At 43.1% G+C, this 26426-nt stretch overlaps 1 protein-coding gene across 21 annotated transcripts in view; it reads right to left on the bottom strand.

Moving 5' to 3' along the window:
* KCNIP4 (potassium voltage-gated channel interacting protein 4) overlaps positions 1-26426 on the bottom strand; it is a 598831-nt gene that overhangs the window by 56087 nt on the left and 516318 nt on the right. For 18 of the 21 annotated variants that reach the window (XM_053252525.1, XM_053252540.1, XM_053252523.1 and 15 more), the window contains one exon: positions 18118-18242. In XM_053252525.1, the coding sequence (XP_053108500.1) occupies positions 18118-18242 (125 nt within the window). The remainder of the gene's footprint in view (positions 1-18117; positions 18243-26426) is intronic. The other 3 variants (XM_053252519.1, XM_053252518.1, XM_053252526.1) reach the window with 1 other exon arrangement.

Raw genomic sequence — 26426 nt, 5'->3', positions numbered from 1 at the left:
GAAGACAGAGGGATTAATTGACAAAAAGAACAGCAAATCAGGGGAGCTAACAGTAGGGGATAGGCAAGACACAGTAATGCACTGCAGCTGCAATCTAGGAAGACCAGGTGGCCTTAACCTGCAACAGTTAGATATGGTTTCCAAGGAACAGGGGAAGGCTAAAGCTAGAGATGAGACAAACACAAGAGCAAAGTTCTCCCAGGCTGGTCACTATAAAATGGGGAATTAGTGGAAGAATGCAGAAAGGAGATATCTGATAACCGCCCTGAGCCATTTTTGGAAGGATGGTATAGAAATCAAATGAATTAATAAAACAAACAAAAACAAACAAACTTGGGCAAACTTTCAGTGTAGCTGGAAAAACCTATCCATGAATATGGTTCTGTGCTGTTTGCCAGAGCACTGCACACGGACTGGCTTTTATGCCTAAGGCATCCTTAATCTTAGTTGTGGCTTTGTGCCTCTTTAACTTATGACCACATAAATACCCATAATCAGAAAACACTGGTTACGGGGTCCCTGTGACACTGCTTTAAATGATAAAAGACAGAAATAACAAGAGGGGAGAAGGGGATTTCTACTGTAGAGGGGAGCTGGGTTAGCAACTGAGGTTGAGGAGATTCCTTTCCTGTCTGCACAGTCTTCCTAGCCTGGAATGAAGTAGTTGTTGATCCATTTGGCGAGGGAAACTCCAGGCAGCTAGGTTTGCAGCTCATGAGAGGTCAAGAAAAGAGACCCAAAATAATGAAATCACCTCTTTTGACCAGGGATTCTCAAGATTGGGGATCTCTGGGATGCATCCACGGAATGCACTCTATCTGGACTTAGCAATGGGGTGGATGGTCAAAGTAACCAAGTCAATCCCTGTGAACAATTTTGTGAATGGATTGTGAATAGGCCCGTGAGATATATCATGAACTGTTCAAAGTACTAGTTCTAAGTATATGTGTGTATGTGGGGGGATTTATACCCTCAAATTGATTTGATATTTTTAAAAAATGGAATAGATTCCACCTCACTCCTATTCATAGGAGAAGGGCAAGGCAGGGCAATTTCAAAGGGAAAAGCTTCTACTCTATTGCTGTTAGGAATGGGGGCTAGTCTTGCTCTAAACACGTCCTTTTCCCAACTATTGTCTTGGAGATTCAGACTGGTTGAGTCACCTGAGGATAGAAGCGTTGTGAGGTGTGATGCTAGTCCTTAAGGTTTAATCTAACCATGAGTTTCTAGTCCTCAAGGCTAAGTCAATCAGTAATAGGAAATCTTGTCCATGCTTGAGAGCAGATTGTTCTGGCTGAGTAATAGTTACCATAAGTACATTTAACTGAGGGAAGGGGTTTAAGCATGTACACATGAGATTTAGTTGCTGTTGGAGGTAATTTCCTTCCAGGTCTTCCCAAGCCATTGATCTCCCAAGATCTGTTCATCGCATTGCTATCAAGCAGAGGAGAGGAGCAGTGAGGCTCACCTTCTCCCACATTCCATTTCAAAATGCCTTTTTCTTTTTGGTCTCTGGTAGCGCCAATCTGGGCCCTCAACTGGGCAAAGGAGCAGTCTGGCAGTAGCCAGGAGTTGATATCTTGGAGTAAATGGCTGTGAGAGCAACACCGTGCAACATCCTGAGAGCCCTGGTTCTGCCTGGGAGACCCTCAAGCCTCAATGGTTTGGGATGGGAAAGGGAGGTTATTCCTAACAATTTGGACTGTACTTTGAGTGTTCGAAGTGGCACCCCTGCTTTATAAATGTCACCACTGTCTTCATCCCAAAACACATTCTTCAGAGCTAGAGAAGTAACTGAACTTTAAAACATTTCTTAAGCAACCAAATAGCTGAAAATAACTTTGCAAACCAAGTTAAACAAGAAGCCCAAGCACATCAGACTCTGTTGGGTGAATCCAGAGTTCCCAACAAGTTCTTGTTCTTTCAGTGCTTGCTCATCACTCTAGCAGGGGATTCGATGTTGTTGTTGTTAAGGACAGCAAGGGAGGCAGGAGCTGTAATTAAGCTTAATGTAGCAGAACCAAGAGCTCCAATCGTTGTACAAAATCTGCTGCTACAAACACTTGAGTAGTCACACAGGGCACATGGGGGTGAGGGAGAGGGAGACTGTAGTCACTGCTTCTGCTTCTGGAACATTTGCTTCTCTCAGCCCCCAAGCCAGAATTACCTCCTGGTGCTCTTTTACTAGATAGATTACTTCTACTTTAAAAGCTTAGCCCACTGTTTCTCTTTTTAACCCAGTAAATCCATAGCTCATATCTCTTAAAATAAATTGATGGGTCACTGGGAAACACAGTAGTTGAGGTGTTTGTTCCAGATAATGTCTCTATGTAGACACAGCATTTAACTATGGCAACCAGTGGCACAGCTAGGTCATTTTGGTGCCTGGACCTGTTGGAGATGAACTTCCAGTGCATCGACCTTTTGCACCAACTGTCCTAATGACCACTAGGGGCATTGGGAGTAGAGACAGTGAGTAAGGGTCTCCCTATCTGTCCCTACTCTATGACCCCTGATCTGACTCTGCAGCACTTCCTGTGATGCGTCACAATCCTTCTTTTCCTCCTAGAGAGCAGATGGAAACATCTCTCTCTCTCTCCTTACCTATCCACTATGTAGTCCTTTAGATTAGATATAGGTCTTTCCTGTCTAAGTGTATTTAACCAATAAATGTTTAGTGTTCAGTCACACAAGGATCTCCATGTGTTTTCTCTAAATAGCTGCAATATCCAAACCATCCTCTGCTACCTACTCTGTAACTGGAGTGTGTGCTCATTCCTTCGTGCTCTGCTGTTTTACCTATTGTGGGTAAAAATCAACAACCTCTAACAGGACCACCCCCGCCATGAGGCTCCCCCTGCCACATTTTGGGAGGCCTCCTGCCACCATCCCATGTCTGCCAAGAGGCCCCCCACCATGAGGCTCCCCTGCATTTTGGAGTGCCTCACAGTTATCAAGGGCCACTGGGCCAGGCAGGCAGGCAGGCCCAGCAGCCGCTCCACCCATCCCCTGCATGGGGTGGGAGGAGGCTTGCTTGGTTTACCCCGCACCCCAGCTGTGCACATTGGCGACTAAAATTAAGGTAAATTTTGGCGGTTCGGCAATACAGGGCAGGCGCAGGGTGGCAACCTGAAGCCCCCCAAGAGGTGCCCCTGGACCTTGGAGGCCATGGACTGGGGCCCCAGAGTCCAGGGTAAGAATGCCTCTGATGGCAAGACATTGAGGCTATTCACACGAGCGTGCAAAACTGGGCTAAGGGAGCCCAGCCCAGTTTTGCACACTTGTGTGAACCACTGGGATCGCGTCCAATCCTGGCGGCGACACAGCAGCAAACCCACCTAAGTAGCCTCCCAGTTAAACAAGATTAAGGGAACAAGTGCTCCCTTACCCTCGTTTTCGTGATCGTGTGTCATCTGCAGCTGCACCCAATCTCAGTAATGTACCACACACTCATGTGGTACATTATTTGGGCTCCAGGAGGGGTGCATCCTGGCACCCCGACCCTGGGAGCTGCAGCAAAGTGAGTTTGCAAACCATGGTTGGTGCTAGCCATGGTTATGGGTTACAACTTCACCAAGCAACCCATGGAGGCTATTCCCACAATTGCCCAAAAAGGGGCAAAAGGAGCTCAGCCCGCAACTGGGCGATTGTGTGTTGCAACGGGAGCCACGTGGCTCCCAGCAACTAGCCTCATTAAATCTCTCTCCCCTTACATGAGGTTAATGGAGCAATCACCATAATGGAGCAGTGGCACATGACAACACATGGGTAGACCTCTGACCGGGAGGCTGCAAGCAGCCTCCTGGGCTCAGGGGCCTTTCCAGGAAGCTAAATTATTGTGTACATATGGAGGCCAGTCACGCACACATGCAAAACTGGGCTAAGGGAGCCCAGCCTGGTTTTGCACACGTGTCTGAACTGCCGGGATCATGCCCAATTTAGCTGGCACCACAGCAGCACACCTGCCTATGGAGCTTCCCTTCTAAACAGAGTTAGGAGAGCGCACGCTTTCCTAACTTTGTTTATTTGATCATGTGTCAGCTGTTCTGCTTGCAGCTGCAGCTGGCAAACTCGGGGAGGAGAGGGAGGATCCACATAGTGCACCACGCACCTGCACAGTGCATTATTGGAGCTCTGGGGGGCAGGGAGACGTGGGGCAGCGTGTCCCGGCACCCCAACCCTCAGAGCTACTGGCAGGAGTCCGTGCTCACCTGGGTAAGCTATCCGCCCGCCCAAAGGACAACTGCTTGTGTGTGGGGAGGTAAGCACTTTCAGGCTTCCTCTCCACAATACAGGTAGCCCTTTCTTACTGCACATGAGAAAGAGCTCATGGAATCTTATCAAGAGTTAAGGCAACAAACCATGGTTAGCGCCAACCATGGTTAAGCTATGGGGCCATCCACGCAACCTACTGGGCAGGCAGGGGAAAGGCCTCCCAAACCTTGCCTTCCCTCCAGACAAGCCTTCATTGCTCAGTGGGACGATGCTATGTACACCCACACAATCAGCCCTGCTCTGTGCAGCGTGGAACAGAGCAGACTGATCTGAGGCTGGGACTCATTGTTCCAGTCTCCATGAAGCCCACAATGCAGTGCGCAACATGCGTGCTGCATTTGGGGGATTCCCCAAAGAGACGGGTGCTCTAGGTGCCTGTTTCTGTGTGCACCTGGGCTGGAAGCAGCTCACGCTCGCACACGGGCAAGTAGCTGGGAGTAAAGGAGCACTTGCTCCCTTAACCTCAGTTAACACCTGGGCTTAAAAGCCGGGCTAGGTGGCGCTGGCCTGCAGGGATTGGGCCCGATCCGGGGGTGGGGGCTTCTCACATGCAGCCTAACTCGGGCTGGGTATCCCTAACTGGGTTAGGCTGCATGTGAAAACAGCCTCATTAGTAGGACGAGAGCTGATTTTGTGGTACCAAGCATGACTTGTCCCCTTTGCTAAGCAGGGTCTGCCCCGGTTGCATATGAATAGGAGACTACATGTGTGAGCACTATAAGATAGTCCCCATAGGGCATGGAGCCACTCTGGGAAGATGTTCTCCATGCAGAAGGTTACAAGTTCCCTCCCTGGCATCTCCAAGATAGGGCTGAGAGAGATTCCTGCCTTCAGCCTTGGAGAAGCCACTGCCAGTCTGTGTACGCAATACTAAGCTAAATGGTCCAGTTGTCTGACTCGGTATATGACAACCTTCCTATGTTCTTCTGTATTGAGTCAAAGAGTGTTCTTTTCAATTTTGAAAAGAACAAAGGTGACATGACCGAAGCATCATTATTGACAATGCATGCCCTACTTCATCTCTGGTTGCTGTCATAAGATCAATTGTTTTACATAAATAAAGTGCACAACATCTGCAATCCAACACAGCATTAAGTGCATTTAAACCTTTTGAAATCAACAAGCTTAATCACTGAAATTACTATGTACAATAAGAAGAGGCTATAACTAGTATAAGGTCCTAATGTTCTGTTTTCCAATTCCATGTTTAACCAAAGCCATTTATATTATATTATTAAATAACCAGGACTTTACTATGTGGTCATATCAAACCACTTGGCGCTCTACTCAACTGGCTTCACTGATGCAATGCGAGGTCAGAATCCCCATCATTTGGCAAACCTATGTAAAGCTGTAATCATTTAATTGGTCAACAGATTTACTATATCTTCCTTTACAAACTGGATGTTTTTAAATAGATGTCAGATCTGTAGCTGTAGAAAACCCTGTGTAGAATGCACAATGTGCCATATATTCATAGAATTTCTCACATCCAAATAGTTCCCGAAAACATGAAATTTGTGAGAGTGTCTACAAAATCCAGAGATCATGTTGAAACATAGGAGGGATGTTTTGCAGTTTGTCAGCTATCTCTATGATATATACTAGCCCACATCTGTAATAAACATTTTCTGTATGTTGATGGATTGGGAAACCACAGTTACTGATTTTCTTCTATCCCCATTTTAAGACTATTTTACACATATATGTTCATCACTTGATGACAACAGCACCAAGTGATTGCTGCATATGTAAATAGGACATCTCTGATTAAATACCATGGATAGACGTTTGGTAGCACTCTATCTCACTCCAAATACAATGCTTTTCAGCTGAGTTAGTTCACACTTTTAGTTGCCTGTCATCAAGTACAGTATGAGCATCTGTAAGGGAAAGTTTGTCTCTTTCTTCATTTTTTAAATATAAAACTGTAAATATTTATGTAAAATGCTAGAAGCCTTCTATCTGTTGATCAAGATATAAATCAAAACAATCAATCATCAAATCAAATATCAACTGATGACAATTAATATGTTTAACGTGGGAATAACAAAAAGGCAGACCTTTGTTGTTTGGGCCTTTTCTTTTAATATCTAGAAAAATTATAGGAGTTGAATAAGTTATCAGAATTGTTTGAGAAAACTTGGAGTGTGTAAAAAAAGAAACTATAGGAATTGCTGATTTCTATGGAACCCCTGATACAAAGCATTCTAAAAAGACCCTCAAGGCAAGAGGATCTTCTCATAAACTCCATCACGAATAACATCACACCATGCCATCCTGAAGCATGCAGCTTGTTTCTCATAAACTGTGCTGGCTCTCAAGAGATCCCTAGAAGGCCAAATTTGTTCACTCGTCAGCAAATGCCTAATGAGATCAACACTTTGAAGCTACAAGAAAGACCTTCAGGCTGTTCTTCTGACCCAGAAGTAATTGCAATCTATGAAAGGTGAACAATGAAAGTATGCCTTGCAGGCTCGGCCTGAAAAATTTGTGGTCCACCAAGCTGAATGCAGCTTACCAGCCAAGTATTATGGCTGGTCAAATGCTTGACAGTGAGTCCCACCACCATCATTTTTACATTCCCAAACAGGCAACAAAGCAGGAGACTTATCAGTCCATGCAGAGGCACTCTTAGCCCTGGACTTTGGGGCTAAAGTCCAGGGCCTCCCAGCCCCTGGCAGCCCCCAAATCCTCTTTAGTCTGTCCTGGGTGGTGTGGTTGCCCGGTGGAGCATGATGATGCTTAATTTGCAGGGGAGGGGGGCTTCCAAAGGCCTTTAGGTCCAGTCTCCAAAATTACCTAGGTGCACCTCTATGAAGGGACATAGAGCAGGTAGCCAAAATGTATGAAATTTGGTGGATTACAAACTTTGCAACCCTGATTTTTATAACTGATGCATCACACTATGTAATTAATGTTATGCAAGAAGATTTGTCACAGTAAACTTCAGCAGTTTAATGTATTTTATTTATTTATATTTTGATGTTAATATTGTAAAACATGCATATACCCCTCCATCTCAGTGGATTTGAATAGAAAATGTGTCTACACACAGACATAGGCTTGGTTCAGATGTCATCACACTTTCACATCTATTTCATTTCTTCCCTCCGATGCACAGATTCTTCCTCCCCCTTACTCCAGCACCAGTTCACTCCACAGCACCTGGGGAGGCGCTGCCTTCAATTCCCTAAAAGTGCATTGAGTATGCTGCTTGTCAATCAGGCTCTCTCTCTCTCTCCCACCTGCAATGGGGAAGGAGCCAAGCCTAAATCACATGTGGGATATGGCAATGGTGGCAATTTGCATTCATCCCACAACCAGTACCACACACCTACATGCATGCACATCCAAGTCTCTCCCTTGGCTACCCACAATACACAAATACACGATACAACAATGCAAATAAATAAGGTCTAAAATCAGATAAGGAACGAATCCTGGCTTTTGCCTTCCTTATCAAGCAAGCAAGTTGCAGAGACAGAAACCAGTCATATAGTTTTCTAGCCAGCTAGCAAGCCTGTCACCTAGTCTAGGAAAAGATGTCCTTGATATTGGAAGTCAAGTTTAGACAATGTATAAAAACAATGCAATACATCTTTTCTAAAATATTCTAAAGTATTCAGCTGAAAATGCCACCCCCCCACCCCCCCACCCCCCGTATCATTATGGAAATCAGAGAGAAAAATCCATCAGTGAAATAATGGCTGGACAGGATATAGATGTTTTTTTATTAGAGAGAAGTTTTCACACCAAAGGCAATGAGCCAAGATTTTCTTCTCACACGGATGCCACTTCTGATATACACAGAAAAGGGAAAAGAATTAGTTGGTAATACCCAACAGTAGTCAAGTGAAGCTACTATAGCCTTCATATATGGATGGCCCTTTAAATTTAGAAAAGGAGCATTCTGTAGTCCCTGTGATCCATGAAGTTTGCTTTGCTTTATGGCAGGTTTTATTTTTGCATATATTGTTGGTGGAGCTGTTTTATTTTGGCCTTCTGGGAAAGCAGGGAGAACACAGGATATTCCCTGTGTGATAAAACAGAACCGCTTCTGCCATTCTGTAATTGTTTTATTTTGTTCAGTGTAGTAAAGTGATGTTAAATGGTCACTTTTTTTGGGGGGGGGGATGTGTGTTATTTTGCTTAAATATTGGAGATAGTCCATGTTAGCTCCAAAAAGGTAATTTGCAGTTCAGCACCTGGAAGATGAAAAAAAGGAAAATTCCTGTAGGAACTTTAAAAGTTCTCCAGGAGGCTCATAAGATTATTTCCCTTACAAAGTTCAAAAGTTCAGCCCAGGAAGTAAAGAGTATGAGGCAAACAGGAGCTTAAGTTACTGCCCTTTTGATTGGTCAAAATCTTGGTGGAGAAGTCAGAGGGCTGGTTCAAATGAATGTGAGCCCCATGAGCAAGATGGGGTTGTGCCCAGAGTGCACCTGTCCTGATGTCACCAAAGGCTGTCTAGATGTACTGTTGGGATGTCTTTTAATGCGTGAGAGGGAGTGCATGTAGATGGGTTATTCTGATGAACGTCCCTCTCATGCAATTAATGGACATCCCAACAGCACATCAGAACATCTTTCAGTGACATCAGGATGGGTGCACACTGGGCACACACACTGAGCCTTAGGTTAATCTGAACCAGTCCAGAGTCAAACTATTTAAGCCAGAGTGAGACAGAGGAAAGATAGACAGAAGAAGGGGCGGGATATAGAAGAGGTTATTCAATAAAGGTGTAGTGATCAGCCACCCTTCCCCTAAAGAGTTAACCAGAAGTGAACCCTGACAGGCTGGTGAACTCCAGGGCTCAGCCAAACAGCACACCACATGGGTGAGACCTAGAGAGCCGTTGGGAGGAAGAAGGAGTTCTTTGTTAGAAGAAGCAGGTTGGAGGTGCAGGAAGACACATGAGGCCATGGATGATGGCTACAGGGAGATGGCTACAGCTCTTGGAAGAAAGAACTGCAGGGGCTTGTTCTCAACCAGGGTTTGGATGAGTTCAAGAAAAAGGAAACCTGGGCTTTGGCTTCAGGAAGCTTAGTCTAGGGAACGTTTGTTTAGTCAGATTTTGCGTTAGACTTTCTGTTTCTTTTGTGAGTGCTTTGTATATCCCTGATAAAGATAAAGAAAAGTTGTGCCATCGAGTTGGTGTCAACTCCTGGTGATGACAGAGCCATGTGGTTTTCTTTGGTAGAATACAGGAGGGGTTTACCATTGCCATCTCGTGCAAAGTATGAGATGATGCCTTTCAGCACCTTCCCATAGTCTGGGAAACATACCAGCAGGGATTTGAACCGGCAACCTCTTGCTCCATAGGTAAGTTACTTCCCCGCTGCGCCATTAAGTGCTATTTCCTTGATACTGGTCCATTATTGTTTAACTGTAATGTAACTAAACTAAGAAACACTAGCCTTTGCCCATCCAGCCAGGACATTGCAAAAGACTATGTAAGTTTTTAATTGTGCTTTTGTATTTTCCTACATACCTTTTCCTTGCAACTAGTTAACCATTGTTTTTAAAGCGTGCCACCCCAACATCATTCAGGGTGCTTTTTGAAGTATTCTTGTAACCTACTGAGTATTTTTACCTGAAACTAAAAGCTAAGAGAGCCTCAGATGGAAGCAGTCTGTAGCATTTCAATAAAACTGGGTTTCTTCTTTTTTTTTTCTTTTCTTTTACAAGCCTCTCCTCAAAAACCTCAAGTGGGTTTTTAACTCAGGAGAAAGGGGGGCTGGAAAGTGGGGCTTACTCTGGTGCAGACACATCCTCAGACGTTTAGCAACTACCAGTTTTCTCACCACATGTAGGCTTGCACGTGGAGGATTTTTGGGTACTTTTCCAATAGCAAAAGAGCCATTTGTGAAACTACCAAAAATAAAGAAGAGTTTTAGGAGTAGCCTTTTCCAGAAAGCTCAGCAGGGATGATTCAGCATTTCTTTACCTCATGTGAGCTTGCTCTGAGACAAAGGCTATAATCCGCTACAAAAGGCTATTCAATAAAGGCAAGGAGTCAAGCTAAAAAGAAAAAAGAAAGATATATGACTTGAAAGAAACTGTATTTGTGTACAATATCAGTACAGGTAGGCGTAGCTGAATGCATTTATCCATTGTTATTTTTATACCTCTACTGTTCTTATGGATTACCTCACAAATTGTTTAAAAAAATTTCTTGTACGAATCTGACTATTGATTTTTTTTCATAGTCTTTAGTAAAAAAAGTAATGTGGTCTTTACTGATCTTGCTCTCTGAAACTTTGTCACCCCACATCTAATTGCATTCCTAATAACCCAGTACAAGTGGCAGAATTATAAAAGCATTATCAAAGGTCGCAGTGGTATAGAGCTGTTTGGTGGAGGCGGCAGGACAAGTGTGTGTGTGTGTGTGTGTGTGTGTGTGTGTGTGTGTGTGTGTGTGAGAGAGAGAGAGAGAGAGAGAGAGAGAGAGAGAGAGAGAGAGAGAGAGAGAGAGGGAGGGGGGGGGCTTCCACTGGGTGACAGAGTTGAAGACCACAAGAGGGGTGGAGGAAGAAAGGGGATCAGTCAGTTGTTTGCTCCTCTCCCATCTCATGCATGGTGCAGGCTACTGCTCAGAGAACCATTTTAAAACCTTGAACAGCTTGGCTCAGGATTCTTCTACCTTCTTGGAGTGTTACCCTCATTAATGTACAATTCACATGTACTGTGATTTCTGAGGGATTGGAGGCTTCCAATAGTTATCTTCCCTTTAGGTAACAATTGAGAAAAACTGCTGTCTTTCCAAGAAATGTTGACCTACACTTTCATCTTGCATATTATATCTTCTTAGTAGAGTTGCTACCAAATTTTTCCAACAGTAAAATTTTAATGGTTTTAAAATTAGCTTACAACCTCTGTAATATGGTATTTGAGAAGCAGCATCCAGACTAGTTGATTAGTTGATATTATTAAAACTGTTGCTGTGATTGACTATAGAATGGTGTTTGGTTCCAGGCAAATGGTTTTGTCTTGGGAGGTAAATAGTTGCAGTATGGACAAAAAAGGTGTTTTTTTTAAATGTTGAACTCTGGCTACAGCTACTCACAGTGTGTCACTGCTGTCCTTTCATTATGTATATTTGTAAATGGATTGCAAGTACCAGTGTTCTTGTGACTGTGATTGCGTGAATGTTCACAGTATGCAGTGGTAGTTTTTGCACCTCTGTAACTGTACAACAAAAAACCATACATTATCTCTCTCTCTCTCTCTTATTTAACAGAAGCCTTGATCAGTTTCCAGACTTGGAGATTACAAATTTGTGGTACTGTACTGCCAACAAATCATAGATTTACACAAGATATGATGATATAATTCAAGACTCTGTGCTTATTTCCATTGAAATTAATGGGCTTAAGCATGCTGAACTATGCTGAATGGTAGCTTTTGGCTACTTCTCCCCACTGGTTATATCAGTATAGATGGAATTCAAATTTCCAGCAAGGTCTTAAATGCATAGAACTATGTCTTCCAAGTTTAGCCTCTTAAGCCCTCAGGCTAGCCAAGTGACACATGTAGTTCCAAAACAAGTAACAAACATCAAGAGGACTTAATATACAATAATACATTGTATATAGCGTATATAATAATTTACATTGTCTAATAAAATACAATGAGGCTATTCACATGTGCATGCAAAACTGGCTAAGGGAGCCCAGCCCTTAACAGGAGGGATGGATGCCTGCCTGGAGGTGGTGATGAGCTGGATGAGGGATAACAAACTGAGACTGAATCCAAATAAGACGGAGGTGCTTATTGCTTGGGGTCGGAATTCAGGAGACAATTCTGATCTGCTGATTCTGGATGGGGTCACACTTCCCCAGAAGGAAGAGGTATGCAGCCTGGGAGTGCTTCTGGATCCAAATCTCTCCCTGGTGCCTCAGGCTGAGGCAGTGGGCAGAGGTGCGTTCTATCAGCTTTGGCTGATACACCAGCTGCATCTGTTTCTTGAGATAGATCTCAGAACAGTGTTACATATGTTGGTAACCTCCAGACTTGACTATTGCTATGTACTCTATGTGGGGCTTCCTTTATATATAGTCCGGAAACTGCAGGTGGTCCAGAATGTGGCAGCCAGGTTGGTCTCTGGGTCATCTCAGAGAGATCATATTACTTCTACATTAAAAGAAATACACTGGCTACCAATAGGTTTCTGGACAAAATACAAGGTGCTGGTTATAACTTATAAAGCCTTAAACAGCTTAAGCCCAGGGTATTAAAGAGAATATCTTCTTCACTATGAGCCCCATCACCCATTGAGATCATCAGAAGAGGTTTGTCTGCAGTTGCCACCAGTTCGTCCGGTGGCTACTGTTCTTTTCTGTTGCCACCCCTAGACTCTGGAATGTACTCCCTGCTGTGAAATAAAGAGTCTCCCCATCTCTGACAACTTTTAGAAAGTCTCTAAAGACCCATTTATTCACCTAAGCTTTTTAATTAGACTTGTGGTTTTAAATTGTTTTAAGGTTGCAGAGACTTTTCCAGTCTTAACAAGTTGTTCTAGTAAGAACTAATCAGCCTACTTTCCTTTCACTATCTCTACAACTGGACTAAATTTGGTTCAAATTGAGGTTCACAAGTTAAATCTCTTGCACCTCAAATATTTATGCATCCACCATTTTGGATCAGGGTGGATGACATTATTACAAACTATACCATTGAGGTGTCCCTGTGTGTCACTCACTACAACTGTATCAAATTTGGTTCAAATGGGTTAGACAGTCCTCAAGTTAGTGCACTTGCGCTTCAAAAGATCACACATCCACAATCTTGGATCAAGGTGGATGACATCATCACAAACTACACCACTGGGACATCTCTGTGTGTCCCTACAGCTGTAGCAAATTTGGTTCAAATCAGTTAAGCGGTTCACAAGTTAGCCCACTTGTGCCTTAAAGGTTTATGCGTCTGCCATCTTGGACCGGAGTGGATGACATCATCACAAACTACGCTGTTGAGGTGTCCCTATGTGTCCCTACAACTACCTGATTTGGTTCATATTGGTCCGTGTTGCGAGGTTGCTGGTGGGGGACACACCGACACACACACAGAATGCCGGGTGATCTCATAAGCCTACTGGAAAGTAGGCTAAAAGGGGGGGGAAATTTTCTTTAGCCTTCTCTTTACACTGATCATGATCCATACAAACACCTTAAAATCCCACTGATTTCAATTAATGCTTAATTAATTATTGATTTTTTTTTTAACATTCAGTTACATTCTTAACTATTCCTAATAGCTCATCAATGGGGTTTAAAAGTGATTATCTTGGCTGGATCACACCTGTATAAACTCTGCAGTTTTTCATTAAGTAAAATCTAGAGTACTAAAAATTTCAAGTTAATGTTAGTTATCAATATCTAACCAGAATGATGGTCAACTTGTCAAATTCTGTGACAAGTTTTAAAATCTACATCACAATCCAACAAAGTGCATTTATGGGGGGGGGGGGGAATCACGGATCATCCACAACATTTCCAAACCAGAAAAAGGGAAACACCGGCAGAGATTCCACAGCTGCCATATTTGGGTTTGTCAAGGCTCATATGCATTAACAAGCATGTTGGCTTAAAACTGCATCATTAGGGTTGCCATATTCTGGCTTTCCAAATCCAGGTACCTAATTTGCATATTATGTAAATTGGCTTGTAAATAATTATTGAGCAGAATAGGGACTGCACAATTTGCTCCACAACTCTGCTTCTACAAGGGCTAGAGATTAGCCCCCCCCCCCCACTGCTTTTTTAAAAATGAAAGCTGAAATCCAGGAGAATCTGGGTGGGCTAAGCAATCTGGGTGAGATGCTTAAGAGCCGGGTGAAACCTGGAATTTTGGGGGGCATGGCAACTCTAATCACGGTCCTCATCTCTAAGTACAGGTACATCTCTAAGTACTACATTGTGATGATTTAAAATTTAGTCCTGGGAAGACTCTAAATGGAACTCATTCATTTATCTGCAGTTTTGACTGTTGCACATCAATGTATACATTCAGTTGCTGCCTTGTTCTCTACTTCACAGTTCTCTTGATGAAAATGTAATAATATTCTGTTCTTGAACCCAGTGCATATCTAGGACACTTATGCACAAAATAAAATCTACAGTTTTCCCATCTTAATCTGCATTTCAAACATTTACAGTATTATAGTATGCTTCGGCCTTCATATCAAGGTGAGGTAAGAATAGTACTAATACAGGAATTCAGTAGTTTTATTTGCTTGGAAAGGCCCTGGTCCGAGTATTAAACAAATACTTAGGGAAGGAAAATGTGCAGAAGTACAGGAGCTTTTTTTCTTTTTAAAAAAAACAGGGGAAAAATCCTGCGAGAAACTTATCAATGGCCAAAAGAGAAATAAAGGCTACATGCCGAGTGCATGCTTGATAGTCTGGGCAATTTGTTGTGAAGTGCCACTTGTACAAGGCATGCCACAGAGCCACTGGCTTGAAAGGTTAATGACTGTAGCAATCAGCTTCATTTTGAAGCAAATGGAGATGACAGGAAGCCAGTTACAAACTGCAGCTCTCCCACTGCGATGGCAGCTTGGCAATGATTCATCAGCAATGGTACTGAAGGTGGGGAAGCAGAAAAATGCTGGGAGCAGTCTTTACAACCGGGGGAGTTGAGGGCCCTATTAAACCTCTTTCCCAATTACAGCATAAAGACTTTTAAAATTTTCCCAAATTACTCAGCTTCAGCATTACTCAGCTTTAGTGTATCTTCTCTCAATGCTTTTTACTTAATTTGGCTTACTCCAATTCCTTTTCATTGTTTTCCCTTCTTTTCAGCTCAGTGCCTGCCTTATAAATTATGTTATAACTCCATACAAGTCACACATTTAATATAACATGTTCATAGCTCATCTACAAGGAGCCCCTGGTGGCGCAGTGGTAAAACTGCCGCCCTGTGACCAGAAGGTTACAAGTTCGATCCTGACCAGGGGCTCAAGGTTGACTCAGCCTTCCATCCTTCCGAGGTCGGTAAAATGAGTACCCAGAATGTTGCGGGGCAATATGCTAAATCATTGTAAACCGCTTAGAGAGCTTCCAGCTATAGAGCGGTATATAAATGTAAGTGCTATTGCTATTGCTAACATATACCTCAACCCATAAGGGCCCGTGAATGCACCGCTGAGGGGCAGGCAGCGGGAGGCATCTTTAAGGGAAAAGGAAGTTGGTGCATACCTCTGCAGCATGCCTCCCAGCAGCCCCTGTGGCAGGGAATCGCTGCCGCCACTCACCTGGCATAAACGGAGCCGAGCCCCCGCCAGCAGCCAGGTGAGTGGAGGTGGCAATTCCCCACCGCAGGGGCTGCTGGGAAGCAGTTTCTTTCCCCTTAAATATGCCTCTCGCCACCTACCCACCCCAGCGGCGCGTTCACGAGCCGCTACTGCCTCAACCATTTTTTAAACTTGTATTTTTCTGGAAACCCTTATATGTAGATATCCATAAATGGGCATAGGTGAGTTCAGCTATAGTGTCAAGCCTGGTATGTTGCTATGTGAAAACGTCCTGTGCGCTTACATACTTTGATTTCCAACCTGGCTTCTGATTTAGCAGCAAACCAGAGTTTGTCATTGCACCTGAACCAGGCAAACCATGGGGCTTGTGAAAACCAAAATTTGCCCAGAATGCAAGCCCCATTCAAATTATAGTTTGCCACTTTGTCAGGAGGGAATCTGAGTGCTTGCAGGGAGTGTGCAAGCAAGGGTAAGAAGGAAGGAGTGCATGAGCACAGGGCTCATTCACATAGTGCCCAAGTACAGTGTAATGTCTGCAGCAACCCACTGTTTTCAATCCTTAGCACAACACAACAAAGTGAAACTAGGCTCAATAAATAATTGTGTGTCTTTGACTTTCAGTCTCACCACTAGAACTTGTCCTTTCTAATTAAAATTGGACCCCTCTAATGGATCAGTAAGCTCTTTAATGGATTCATCTATTGATTAAAGTCTGCAGCCCTAATTATTATTATGAGACAATAGTTCCCTATACTTTTCAAGAATTGTCTTTAATACAACACCATTGTAACAGAAATTACTGTTGTGCTACTAATTGTCCTCCATCTATTTCCAGAACTACATGTAACTCCTAGAACTACATGTAACTACATGTAACTTCCAGAACTACATGTAACTACATGTAACTCCTACATGTAACTCCTAATTAGTTCAATTTGTACAACAAATGTCAAGTGAAGGGCAACAGCCACACTGACTTTTGTTTTCAACTTTCCATGTAGCAGGATACTGACCGATGTCAAATGATTGGCAAGATCACCAATTAATACTTTCCAAATGCTCTCCACATCAAATATTTCTCACCCAGCATTAATTGCATTTTTTATCGCACAGAAAAACTCTCTTGGGAGAGGAGGAGTCCGACATAAATTCTGAGCAGTGATAATAGCAAAGAGAAAAGGAAGAGGAGAAGTTGATGAAGGCAGGCAGGGAGCAATTGGGAACAAATAACAACATTATGTAGGGGGAAGCACTGGATGTCAGCCCCTTTCCCCCCAGGCCTGCAGTTCTAATAATTAACTCAAGATGTTATGTTTTGCAATGATTATGGGCTCCAATGGCCCAATCTAACACTCCAGCAAAAGGTGTGATCCAGCTAACTAAACACTTCTATATTTCATGAAATACAAGGGAAGGTACTTCATTAAGTGAATAACTCTGTTAGTTAAATGAATTGGGTGCTAGACATAGGCTGCATTGCATTCTTATTTTGGAATTTTATTTGGGCTTTTGGAGTTCTGGCTGCTGCAAATTGTACCACCCTATTTGGGGCACTTCTACAGAGGTTTTGCAATCAATTCCTCATTGAATCTACAATGTTGTGACACATAGCAAATAAAACATTTTTCCAAAGGTTTTAAGAGAAACTTAGTTGTACTCTGAATATTATCTTTGTCTTATTATCATTATCAACATTATCAAAGTCTTATCTTTGGCAAAGATGAAATTAGTAATTGATACTGCTTCCTAACTTGACAAGATTAACTACCTTGGCATTTAAATCCATTTCACTCCAGCCCAGTCCTCTCAACCAAACATGCTGTAGTGAAGTCATCAGAAGATGACTTTTAACTGTCATTTTCAATGATAACGTGATTTGGTGATGCCACAGCCATATTCCATATTCAAAAGTTAATATGTCTTGCGGGGGACCCACAAATCTCTACATGTGGTAATGTTTTATTGTATTGCATGGGGGGTGAACTCACAAAGAATGCTAAATCTCAGGGAAAATGTAGCATTGTCTATAGAAAATGTAGATGTCTGCATCCTAAGATTAGATTTGTTATTTCAAATGAATAAGTAAATTCCAGTCTCTCTCACTTCTGCAGTCCCCGGCCACATGCACCTATGTCTACCCATTTTCTCTCTGGCCTTCTTCTCCCCGCCCCCCTCCTTCCTCTGGACTGCTCCCTCAACTAAACATCCTTTCCTAGGCCTGTCAATTCCTTTGTTGCCTACCCAGGCTCCAGCCTAATTTTGCTTTTTCTATGCCTCTTTACCTAGCTCCTTCTGCAAGATATGAGCAGCTTATAAAGACATTCTCTGCCTCTGTCTACCAAAGGGCAAACTAATCAATCACTGTCACCATCACCACCACCACCATCATCACCATCATCACACCACCACCATACAATACATCAATATTGTAGCACATCTTACAATATTGCGCTGGAATATTGATAACAGACTGAAGTGACCGCTCATTATCCTGCAACATTAAAATTGGTCACTATGAGAGTCAGGCTTTTCCTAATTTTAATGAACGTACAGCCACTTGAGCTTATAAGCAAAGAACCACTCACATTTTTGAACCCTCTGTATAGGATCTGAAGTTCCTTCTTTGTGAATTTGCTCTGTGCTTCCAGCAGTTCCAGGGCTTCCGGTCGATGCCGTACGGTGGCCATTTCCATTTCATCTTCTACACTGTCTGTGAGACCAAACAGAATAAAAAGTCAGCAAGAAATAAACTGCATATAGGAATAGCTGTCCAATGCATAAAGGATGGATCAATTAGGCAAAAGGAATTTGAGAATCGAAAAATACTACAAGCTCATCATGGTTAGAGTTTGAGCAGGACTTAGCAGTAAGGAGAGTACAGTGTGACTGAGCTGGGTCTTTAATAAAATTATATTATCACAACCTTTTTTTTAATAGTTGGTAACAGCTTCCTAAAGGATTCTTTCTATCCCAAATATTCTATAAACCAGTTCTATCCCAAATGCCCGTTTCTATCACAAACCATTGGGGGTTTACATTAAACCATTAAACAATTGGGGGTTTACATTATTTGCTAGCTGGAGCAAATAAACCATTTCTATCCCAAATATTCTATAAATATTCAGAAAATCTATTGTGATGCAAAGCGTTGTCTCCTATAGAATTCAGATATATAGGAACTAGTCTTTGATCCATTCATGACTTTTGCATCTGTTCTTTGAAGCAGAAATATGAACCTCCTTGTCTACTGTCTCAGAGTCCATGAGAACAGTAGAACTCCTTTAAGGCAAAGAACGTGGATTTAAGCTCACTCAGTTGCGTTTGTGTTAGTCTTAAGGTAAAGTGTGCTGTCAAGTCGATTTCGACTCCTCAGGGCCCACAGAGCCCTGTGGTTTTCTTTGGCAGAATACAGAAGGGCTTTATCATTGCCTCCTCCCGCACAGTACGAGATGATGCCTTTCAGCATCTTCCTATATCACTGCTGTCTGATATAGTACCAGCGGGGATTTGAACCGGCAAGATGCGGAGGTCAACAGAGGCCGCTTTCTCTCTCCATCCCTCTCCATCTTTGCCCACCCCCCACACCCCCCTAATAAGGATTAGGGATGCCCCCTTTACTTGTAAAGGAATATCCTCAAGGACCTGAGTGTGTCCGTGAACCAGTTTGGCCAAGCCTGAAGTAGGTCCAGGCTGGGTCAGTTTGACTCCCACCCGGATTCATACTGAATTGGCCAAACCAGTTCTGTGCACATCCCTAATAGGCTCAGACTATAAACAGCTCAGTTCTTTTCAGAAGCAGGGTTGCCAGGAGCATTTCGGCAGCAGCCTTTACTGCAGGTTTATTGTGAGGCTTTACTGCAAGTTCAAAATTTGCCCGGAAGAACCGATGCAAAAAGTGGATTTCTTTACCCCGGACATACACCAGGCTACACTCTAATGCACAATGAAAAACCTGAATCATGTCTGGAGTGCTCCCTGATAGCTCGCAGGGACATCGGGGTAAATCTGGCCAATATGTGAACGCACACCCTCCATTCTGGAGGAGAAGCAAGCTAAAAGCCCCATCTGGAAATGCTCCAGGTCAGATGCATCAAAACCCGAGATTTCCAAGGTAAAGCCTGGTGATGTCACAAGACTGTCAGTGCTTGAAAACATGAGCAGGGAGGAATCTGCTTCTGGGGCAGCAGTGGCCCCCAAATGATCTGAAATTAATCTTTGCTATTTGTCCACCTGAGAAAAAAGGGGAAAGGGGGAGAAACAGGGTCATTTTTGGCAAACCAGAAATCCCACAGAATTAAATCTCACTCAGCTCCATGGGGCATACTCAGAAATTTGTATAAGATTGTATCCTCAATGGCAGAACAGTTACTGGGAATGAAGATTAGGTGGGAGATTAATATATTGCAGGAACAGGGGTGTAGCAAGATTGGAGTAGGTCCTGGGGCTAAAAGTGAAAGTGGACTCTCGCTCTGCCCCCCTCTTCAGAGACCAAAGAGCAAACTGTCACCCAGCCTGTGGGTCTCCCTCCCTCAGGGGCCTAGGGACATTTGTCCTCCAACCCACCCTCACCCCCCCATTTAAATTGTACCTAAACCCCTGTGCAGGAATATTATCAGATGTACTGCATATAATGCACTCTGTCAGGGCTGGTGAAGGGAGGTTCTACTACGCCATGATTCCAGGTTTAGTTGCATGATAGTTCTGTGAGTCTTTCAATGTGCCAGAATTTCCCTCTATCATATAAATTATCTGTGACTTCCGGTTAAGTTTGATTAATGTTACAATCCTTTCCTTTTAAGCCATTTGTTTGCTTCCCCCCCACCCCCCGCCAGCTGCCTTTCTCTCCAAAAGCTAGGGAGAGCATGAATCACAGAACCATACACAATAAGGGTATTCACATGATCAGCCTAACCCAGGCAGCCCACAGTTTGTGAAGTGGCAGGATCCGCACAGATCCCAGCACCGCCCACCTGCCTGACCCAACTTTTTACCCCGGCCTTTTAACCAGGGTTAAAGGCACAACCATGCCCTTAACCATGGTGCCGGGGTCGTGTGACCACTTGGACTGCAACAGAGACGGGCACCAAGAGTGCCTGTCACACAGGGGTATCTCCCAATGCACTGCGCTTGTCATGTGGTACACTGTGGAATACATGGAGGCCGGGACATATCATTCCAGCCTCCGGAGATCTGCGCTGCATGCTGCAGTGTGGATAGTGTGGGAGTGCGGTCCGCACTTCCCACCAATTTTGAACAATCATGGGGGAGGGAGGTAAGTTTAACGCAGCCTTCCCACCGCCCACCCACCCTCCCCACCATGTGAATACCCTTAATATGTAGATCCACCAGGATTACGATGCGATAAGGCAATGAAGTTGGAACACAAACACTTAGTTAATGTGTTTCTGCTGAGCAATCAACATTTTTTAGCCCAGATGTGATATGACCAGTGGCCTTCCTATTACAAACTTTGCATCTGTTTTTGGTAGTGTCTCGTTCTGATAACAGCAATATACTCTTTTAAACAAAACAATATTCAAAGCACAATTTATTTCCAGGGACAAAGACATCAAAAAGACCGCTATCTTATTTTAGGGCAATAGCTGATCCCTCTACAGAAATGTAATCATAGCCAAAAATACCACCACAAAAACAAAATACAAACAAGGACAACTGCTTACTTGGTCTCAAGAGAAAAGAAAAGTCAAACTTACAGTATACTTAATGCCCCGTGTAAAAACCTACTTCCAACTCAACTAAATTCAAGATGATGTGGCATTAAATTTACAATTCAGGCCCTGGTTTCAACTAAAGTTAGCCATGATGAAGTACAACTGAAATCAATGGCTGATATTCTGTGCAGTGTAACTTGGATTATTCTGAATCACATGCACTGCTGTGGGTGTCTAAAACAAGCCACATAATGTTGTGGAATAGGACTGGTGCACTATTATTAAAATAGGACTGGTGCACTGTTATTAAAATTGTGCAATTGCAATTATTATTTCCAATGGCTGTACATTGTGGAAGTGCGATGCTACAGCCTGTTCCACAATCTATGCCTGTTCCACAACACCATTGATATTGTTTTAGACATCCACAGCAGCACAGGCAGTTCAGAACTGCTCATTAGCCTGCGCAGAATATCAGCCAATGAAAATTAAGTTGTATATGGATCGGACGATACATTATCACAGGAATTTCCAACCTGTGGCAATCCAAATGTTGATGAACGACAAACCCCATCATGCCCAGCTACAATTTATTGGTTTACAAAAAAAGCAATGTGCAGCAATGGGTTGTGTTAGTTCACTCCAGTGATAAGCCACCCAGTGCTATGTCACATTCACAACACTAATGATTAACAGGTTCTGCTCTGCAGGGGTGGAGCCACCATTGCGCGAATGGGTTCAAAGAACCTGGGCTGCGCCCCTCAGGGGCCACACCCTTGCACCCAAGCCACACTCCCTGCATCACACATGAGACACAGGGGGCAAAGTTTTGCTCACAAATGTGGCTGTGCCTCCCATTTCTAAGCAAATTCCCAGCTCATGCCATGTTGGCAGTGCATCCGGGAGCAGCTCTCCCTGCTTTAAAAGGCAGGGAGACATGTTCCTGGTCAGGCTGGGAAGCTGGCGCTGGGCTAAGCTGCTAAAAAATGGAGCTGTGCGGCAAAACTCCATCCCTGTATCTGTCATCAGACACTGTGTCTGATGTTAGAGGAAGGGGGTGTGGCTGGTGGGCCGGCAGTGACAGGCGGCGGCAGGTGGAACTGGGGCTGCCGCTTGGCTCCCTATGTGCCTGCTGCGGTGTTATATTGAAGCCGTGGCAGAAAGTAACAAAATTAACCTTCACAGAGACATTTTTCTACCTGTGCTATTATTCTGCTTTTATATTTGCTTCCCATGTTTTACTGGAAATTACAGACCCCAATCAGAAGTAATGGTTGAAACTTGAAATATTACTCTTTGAAATCAAGATCTGGGAAGCATGGACTTCTTTCTTCAGATTAAGAATTAAGGACTATTTGACTGAAACTTATTAAAATTGTGACTGACTTCCTTCAGAGCTGGCCCACTGACCTCTCTAATGTGTAGGAGGCTACTGCATTATGGTTGCAGAGTGAAATTTCAATCCTCATCAAATATATATGTGCACGTAAGTTCCACAGAAATAAGTGAATGGTATTTCCAAAGTAAACAGCAAGTTTAGTAAAATGTTCGGCAAGTTTAAGCCAACTGATTTTGGTGAAAAACATTTCTGATCCATATTCTTTCAGACTGCATGATGCTGAATATTGCTTATATTAAAAGGTCCCTGAATACTGAAAACCAGGGTGTTAGGGTGAAAAAATGTTAGGGTGAAGAATTCTAGCTTAGTCTTCTTCTTTGTTTTCTATGCACAAGGAGGATATTCAAATGTAATTCCTGACCTGCATTTCAAAATGGTACCGTCCAGGATAAGCTTCACCACATGATTCTGCTGCATGTGTAGATTGGTTTTAATTCTATGTTGAATTGTGACCAAGATGTTGGGATTGATGTGTAAATCATTATTTGCAGATTGCCATCTCAGACAGCATATTAATATGCATCTCAAATTTAAATAATTATTATGCATAACACATTGAATATTTAAGATGTCCCAAATTAAAAATTAAAAGCTTTTTAGAATCTGCACAATTAAAACATTTCTAATTAGCATTTGAAAATTAAATTTCTCCTTTCCTAATACAAAGAAAGCAGCAAGCACTGCTGTTCAATATTCAAGAAGCTCACAAGTTCATTTTGAAATCATGATAAACAGCCTGTGAAAATGTGCTACAACTTCCCTTGCTGTGTCACAGGTGATAACGGACAAGTTTATGCTCCGATTTATAACCTGAAATTTGTTCAATAAGGAACTAATTCAATGAAAAAGCTCTGATTCTCATTCAACTAAATGGCTGTTTAGTTCTGAATTGTTCTGATCCTCACAGGAACTGAATCCCTGTGAATGCTATAAACATTTTAAAAGCTCTCTTCTGTCTGAGGATCTGTTCCTAAAACCTGAAGAAAGAAGAGACTGACTATAATGCATATTCTTCCAAAGACATTAAAATGTGATTATTATGGAATAGACCCTTTCCCCAGCATAGACATTTTAAGGCTTACTACTTAGACTCAGTCCCCAGTTTCCTGTGCTGTAGCCTTATTCCAAGTTGTGTTTCCCCCCTCAATGCAGCTGCTTTTACAAGAAGAAAAGCATTGTTCTGTTTTGGGAGGGACAGATTCATTTTACTGTGTGCTTCTAATCTGCGGTGTTTTACAAGGCGAAGATGCAAAATGAATTACAAATTGCAACGCAAAACTTGTGTGCACTCTATGAGTGCAGTTTGTTATGGTCATTGGGACAAATGGGGAACTTGAAGCATCCCATTGTTCCCCATGGGTAGGTCCTAGGGACACCAAAGTGGGTTGGGTAGTAGGGCATGATGGATGTGGCATTATATAATGCTCTACTATGATGGTAGGGCATGATAGACCTTAAAAGAAATGAGCAAGTGGGTGATTATTATTATTATTATTATTATTATTATTATTATTATTATTATTATTATTATTATTATTATTAAAAAAATACCTTTCCACAAAACCCCTATAGGATCCTAGGTTACAATTTTTTTTAAAAAAATCACCTGCTTGCCTATTTCTTTTGTAGGTTGGCTGTTACGTAGTAGTGATCTGCAAACTGGCTTGATGTCAAGCAAGTTCGATGTCGAGCTGGTTTTGTTTGACAGTCTGGGGTCAAACCGAACCACCCCCTGTCCGACCCCGGACCGAACACCCCCCAACTATTCCAGGGTTCGGACATATCAAGTATCACATATCAGGTATTATAATATGTGTGTGTGTGTGTGTATATGTATATGTATATATGTATATGTGTGTATACACACACACACACACATATTAGGGATGTGCGAATCGATTCGGAGACAAATCGATTTGTACCCAAATCTAGCTGATTTGGGTGATTCAGAGACAAAACGAATCACCCCTGTGGTCCATTGGCTAGATTCAGGTACAAATTGAATTGCAGGCGATTCGATTCGGGTTTTGGATCTGTCCTATTAATTTTTCCAGATTCACAGCTTTCATTAAAAAAAAAGAAAAAAAAAGCTAAGCTCTAGCCCTTATAGAAGTGGAGTTATGGAGCAAAATGTGTGGTCACTGTTTTTCAAGTGTTCGGATTCTTTGGTGTATAATAACTTTCACTCAATGAATCCTAATGAAGATTCATTACACACCTTCATTTCTTCTATTCATTTTGACTGTCTTTTAGACAGTGCCAATTGTCAACTGCCATGTGCCAACTACACCCCACTCCCACCCGCAAGGCAGTGAGGTACCACTCAGTTTAAGTTAAGTGCCTAATGGGTAAAGGCTACCACCCAAATTGCAGAGGGATTGGGCAAAGGGCTGGTTTTTGGTGAATTGTTGAAGTTTTCCATAGGAAATCATGTAGGTTTCAGCAGCCCCATAACTGCACTTGGGGGGTGCTGGGGTGGCCCAGAGTGAGTGGTGGTGTAGTGAACAGAGGGTGCCAGCCACCCCCATGGGTTTCTAGCTCATGGGGTTCAGGGTTCTGTTGTTTCTGAGGTGTTCTGAGTGTAGATTCTCTGGTAGCAAATGAGATTTTCAATACAAACCATGAATCCACTCTCATTTGCTACCATAGAATCTACACCCAGACCACCTCAGAAACAACAGAACCCTGTACCCCATGGGTTAGCAACCCCATGGGAGTGGCTGGCACCCTATGTGCACTACACCACCACTCACTCTGGGCCACCCCAGCACCCTCCAAGTGCACTTATGGGGCTGCTGAAACCTCCATTATACCTTATAGGGGAAAACCTTAAAGATGAGTAAACTTCAACTATTCACCAAAAACCAGCCCTTTGCCCAATCCCTCTGCAATTTGGGTGGTAGCCTCCACCCATTAGGCACTACCACCTCACCTCACTCTTCCACCCCAGATCCCACTTTATGCCCAAATCTTCGCCAAAGATATGCCCCAAAGGTTTAGTGTCCTCAAAGACACTAAACCTTCAACTATTCACCAAAAACTAGCCCTTTGCCCAATCCCTCTGCAATTAGAGAGCCAGCGTCGTGTAGTGGTTAGAGTGCTGGACTAGGACCGGGGAGACCTGAGTTCAAATCCCCATTCAGCCATGAAACTAGCTGGGTGACTCTGGGCCAGTCACTTCTCTCTCAGCCTAATCTACTTCACAGGGTTGTTGTGAAAGAGAAACTCAAGTATGTAGTACACCGCTCTGGGCTCCTTGGAGGAAGAGCGGGATATAAATGTTGTAGTAGTAATGATGATGATGATGATGATGATGATGATAATAATATAATTTGGGTGGTAGCCTCCACCCATTAGGCACTACCACCTCACCACACTCTTCTACCCCAGATCCCACTTTATGCCCCAAATCTGCCTCAAAGACACTAAACCTTCAACAATTCACCAAAAATCAGCCCTTTGTCCAATTCCTCTGCAATTTGGGTGGTAGCCTCCACCCATTAGGCACTTAACTTAAACTGAGTAGTACCTCACTGCCTTGTGGGTGGGAGTGGGTTGTAGTTGGCACATGGCAGTTGACAATTGGCACTGTCTAAAAGGCAGTCAAAATGAATAGAAGAAATGAAGGTGTGTAATGAATCCTCATAAGGATTCATTGAGTGAAAGTTATTATACACCAAAGAATCCGAACACTTAAAAAATAGTGACCACACATTTTGCTCCATAACTCCACTTCTATAAGGGCTAGAGCTTAGCTTTTTTTAAAAAAAATGAAAGCTGTGAATCTGGGAAAATTAATAGGACAGATCCAAAACCCGTATCG

The sequence above is a fragment of the Hemicordylus capensis genome, chromosome 5 (assembly GCF_027244095.1).
Source record: "Hemicordylus capensis ecotype Gifberg chromosome 5, rHemCap1.1.pri, whole genome shotgun sequence".
Classification (NCBI taxonomy): Eukaryota; Metazoa; Chordata; class Lepidosauria; order Squamata; family Cordylidae; genus Hemicordylus; species Hemicordylus capensis.
This window is presented reverse-complemented; position numbering and strand designations above follow the sequence as displayed.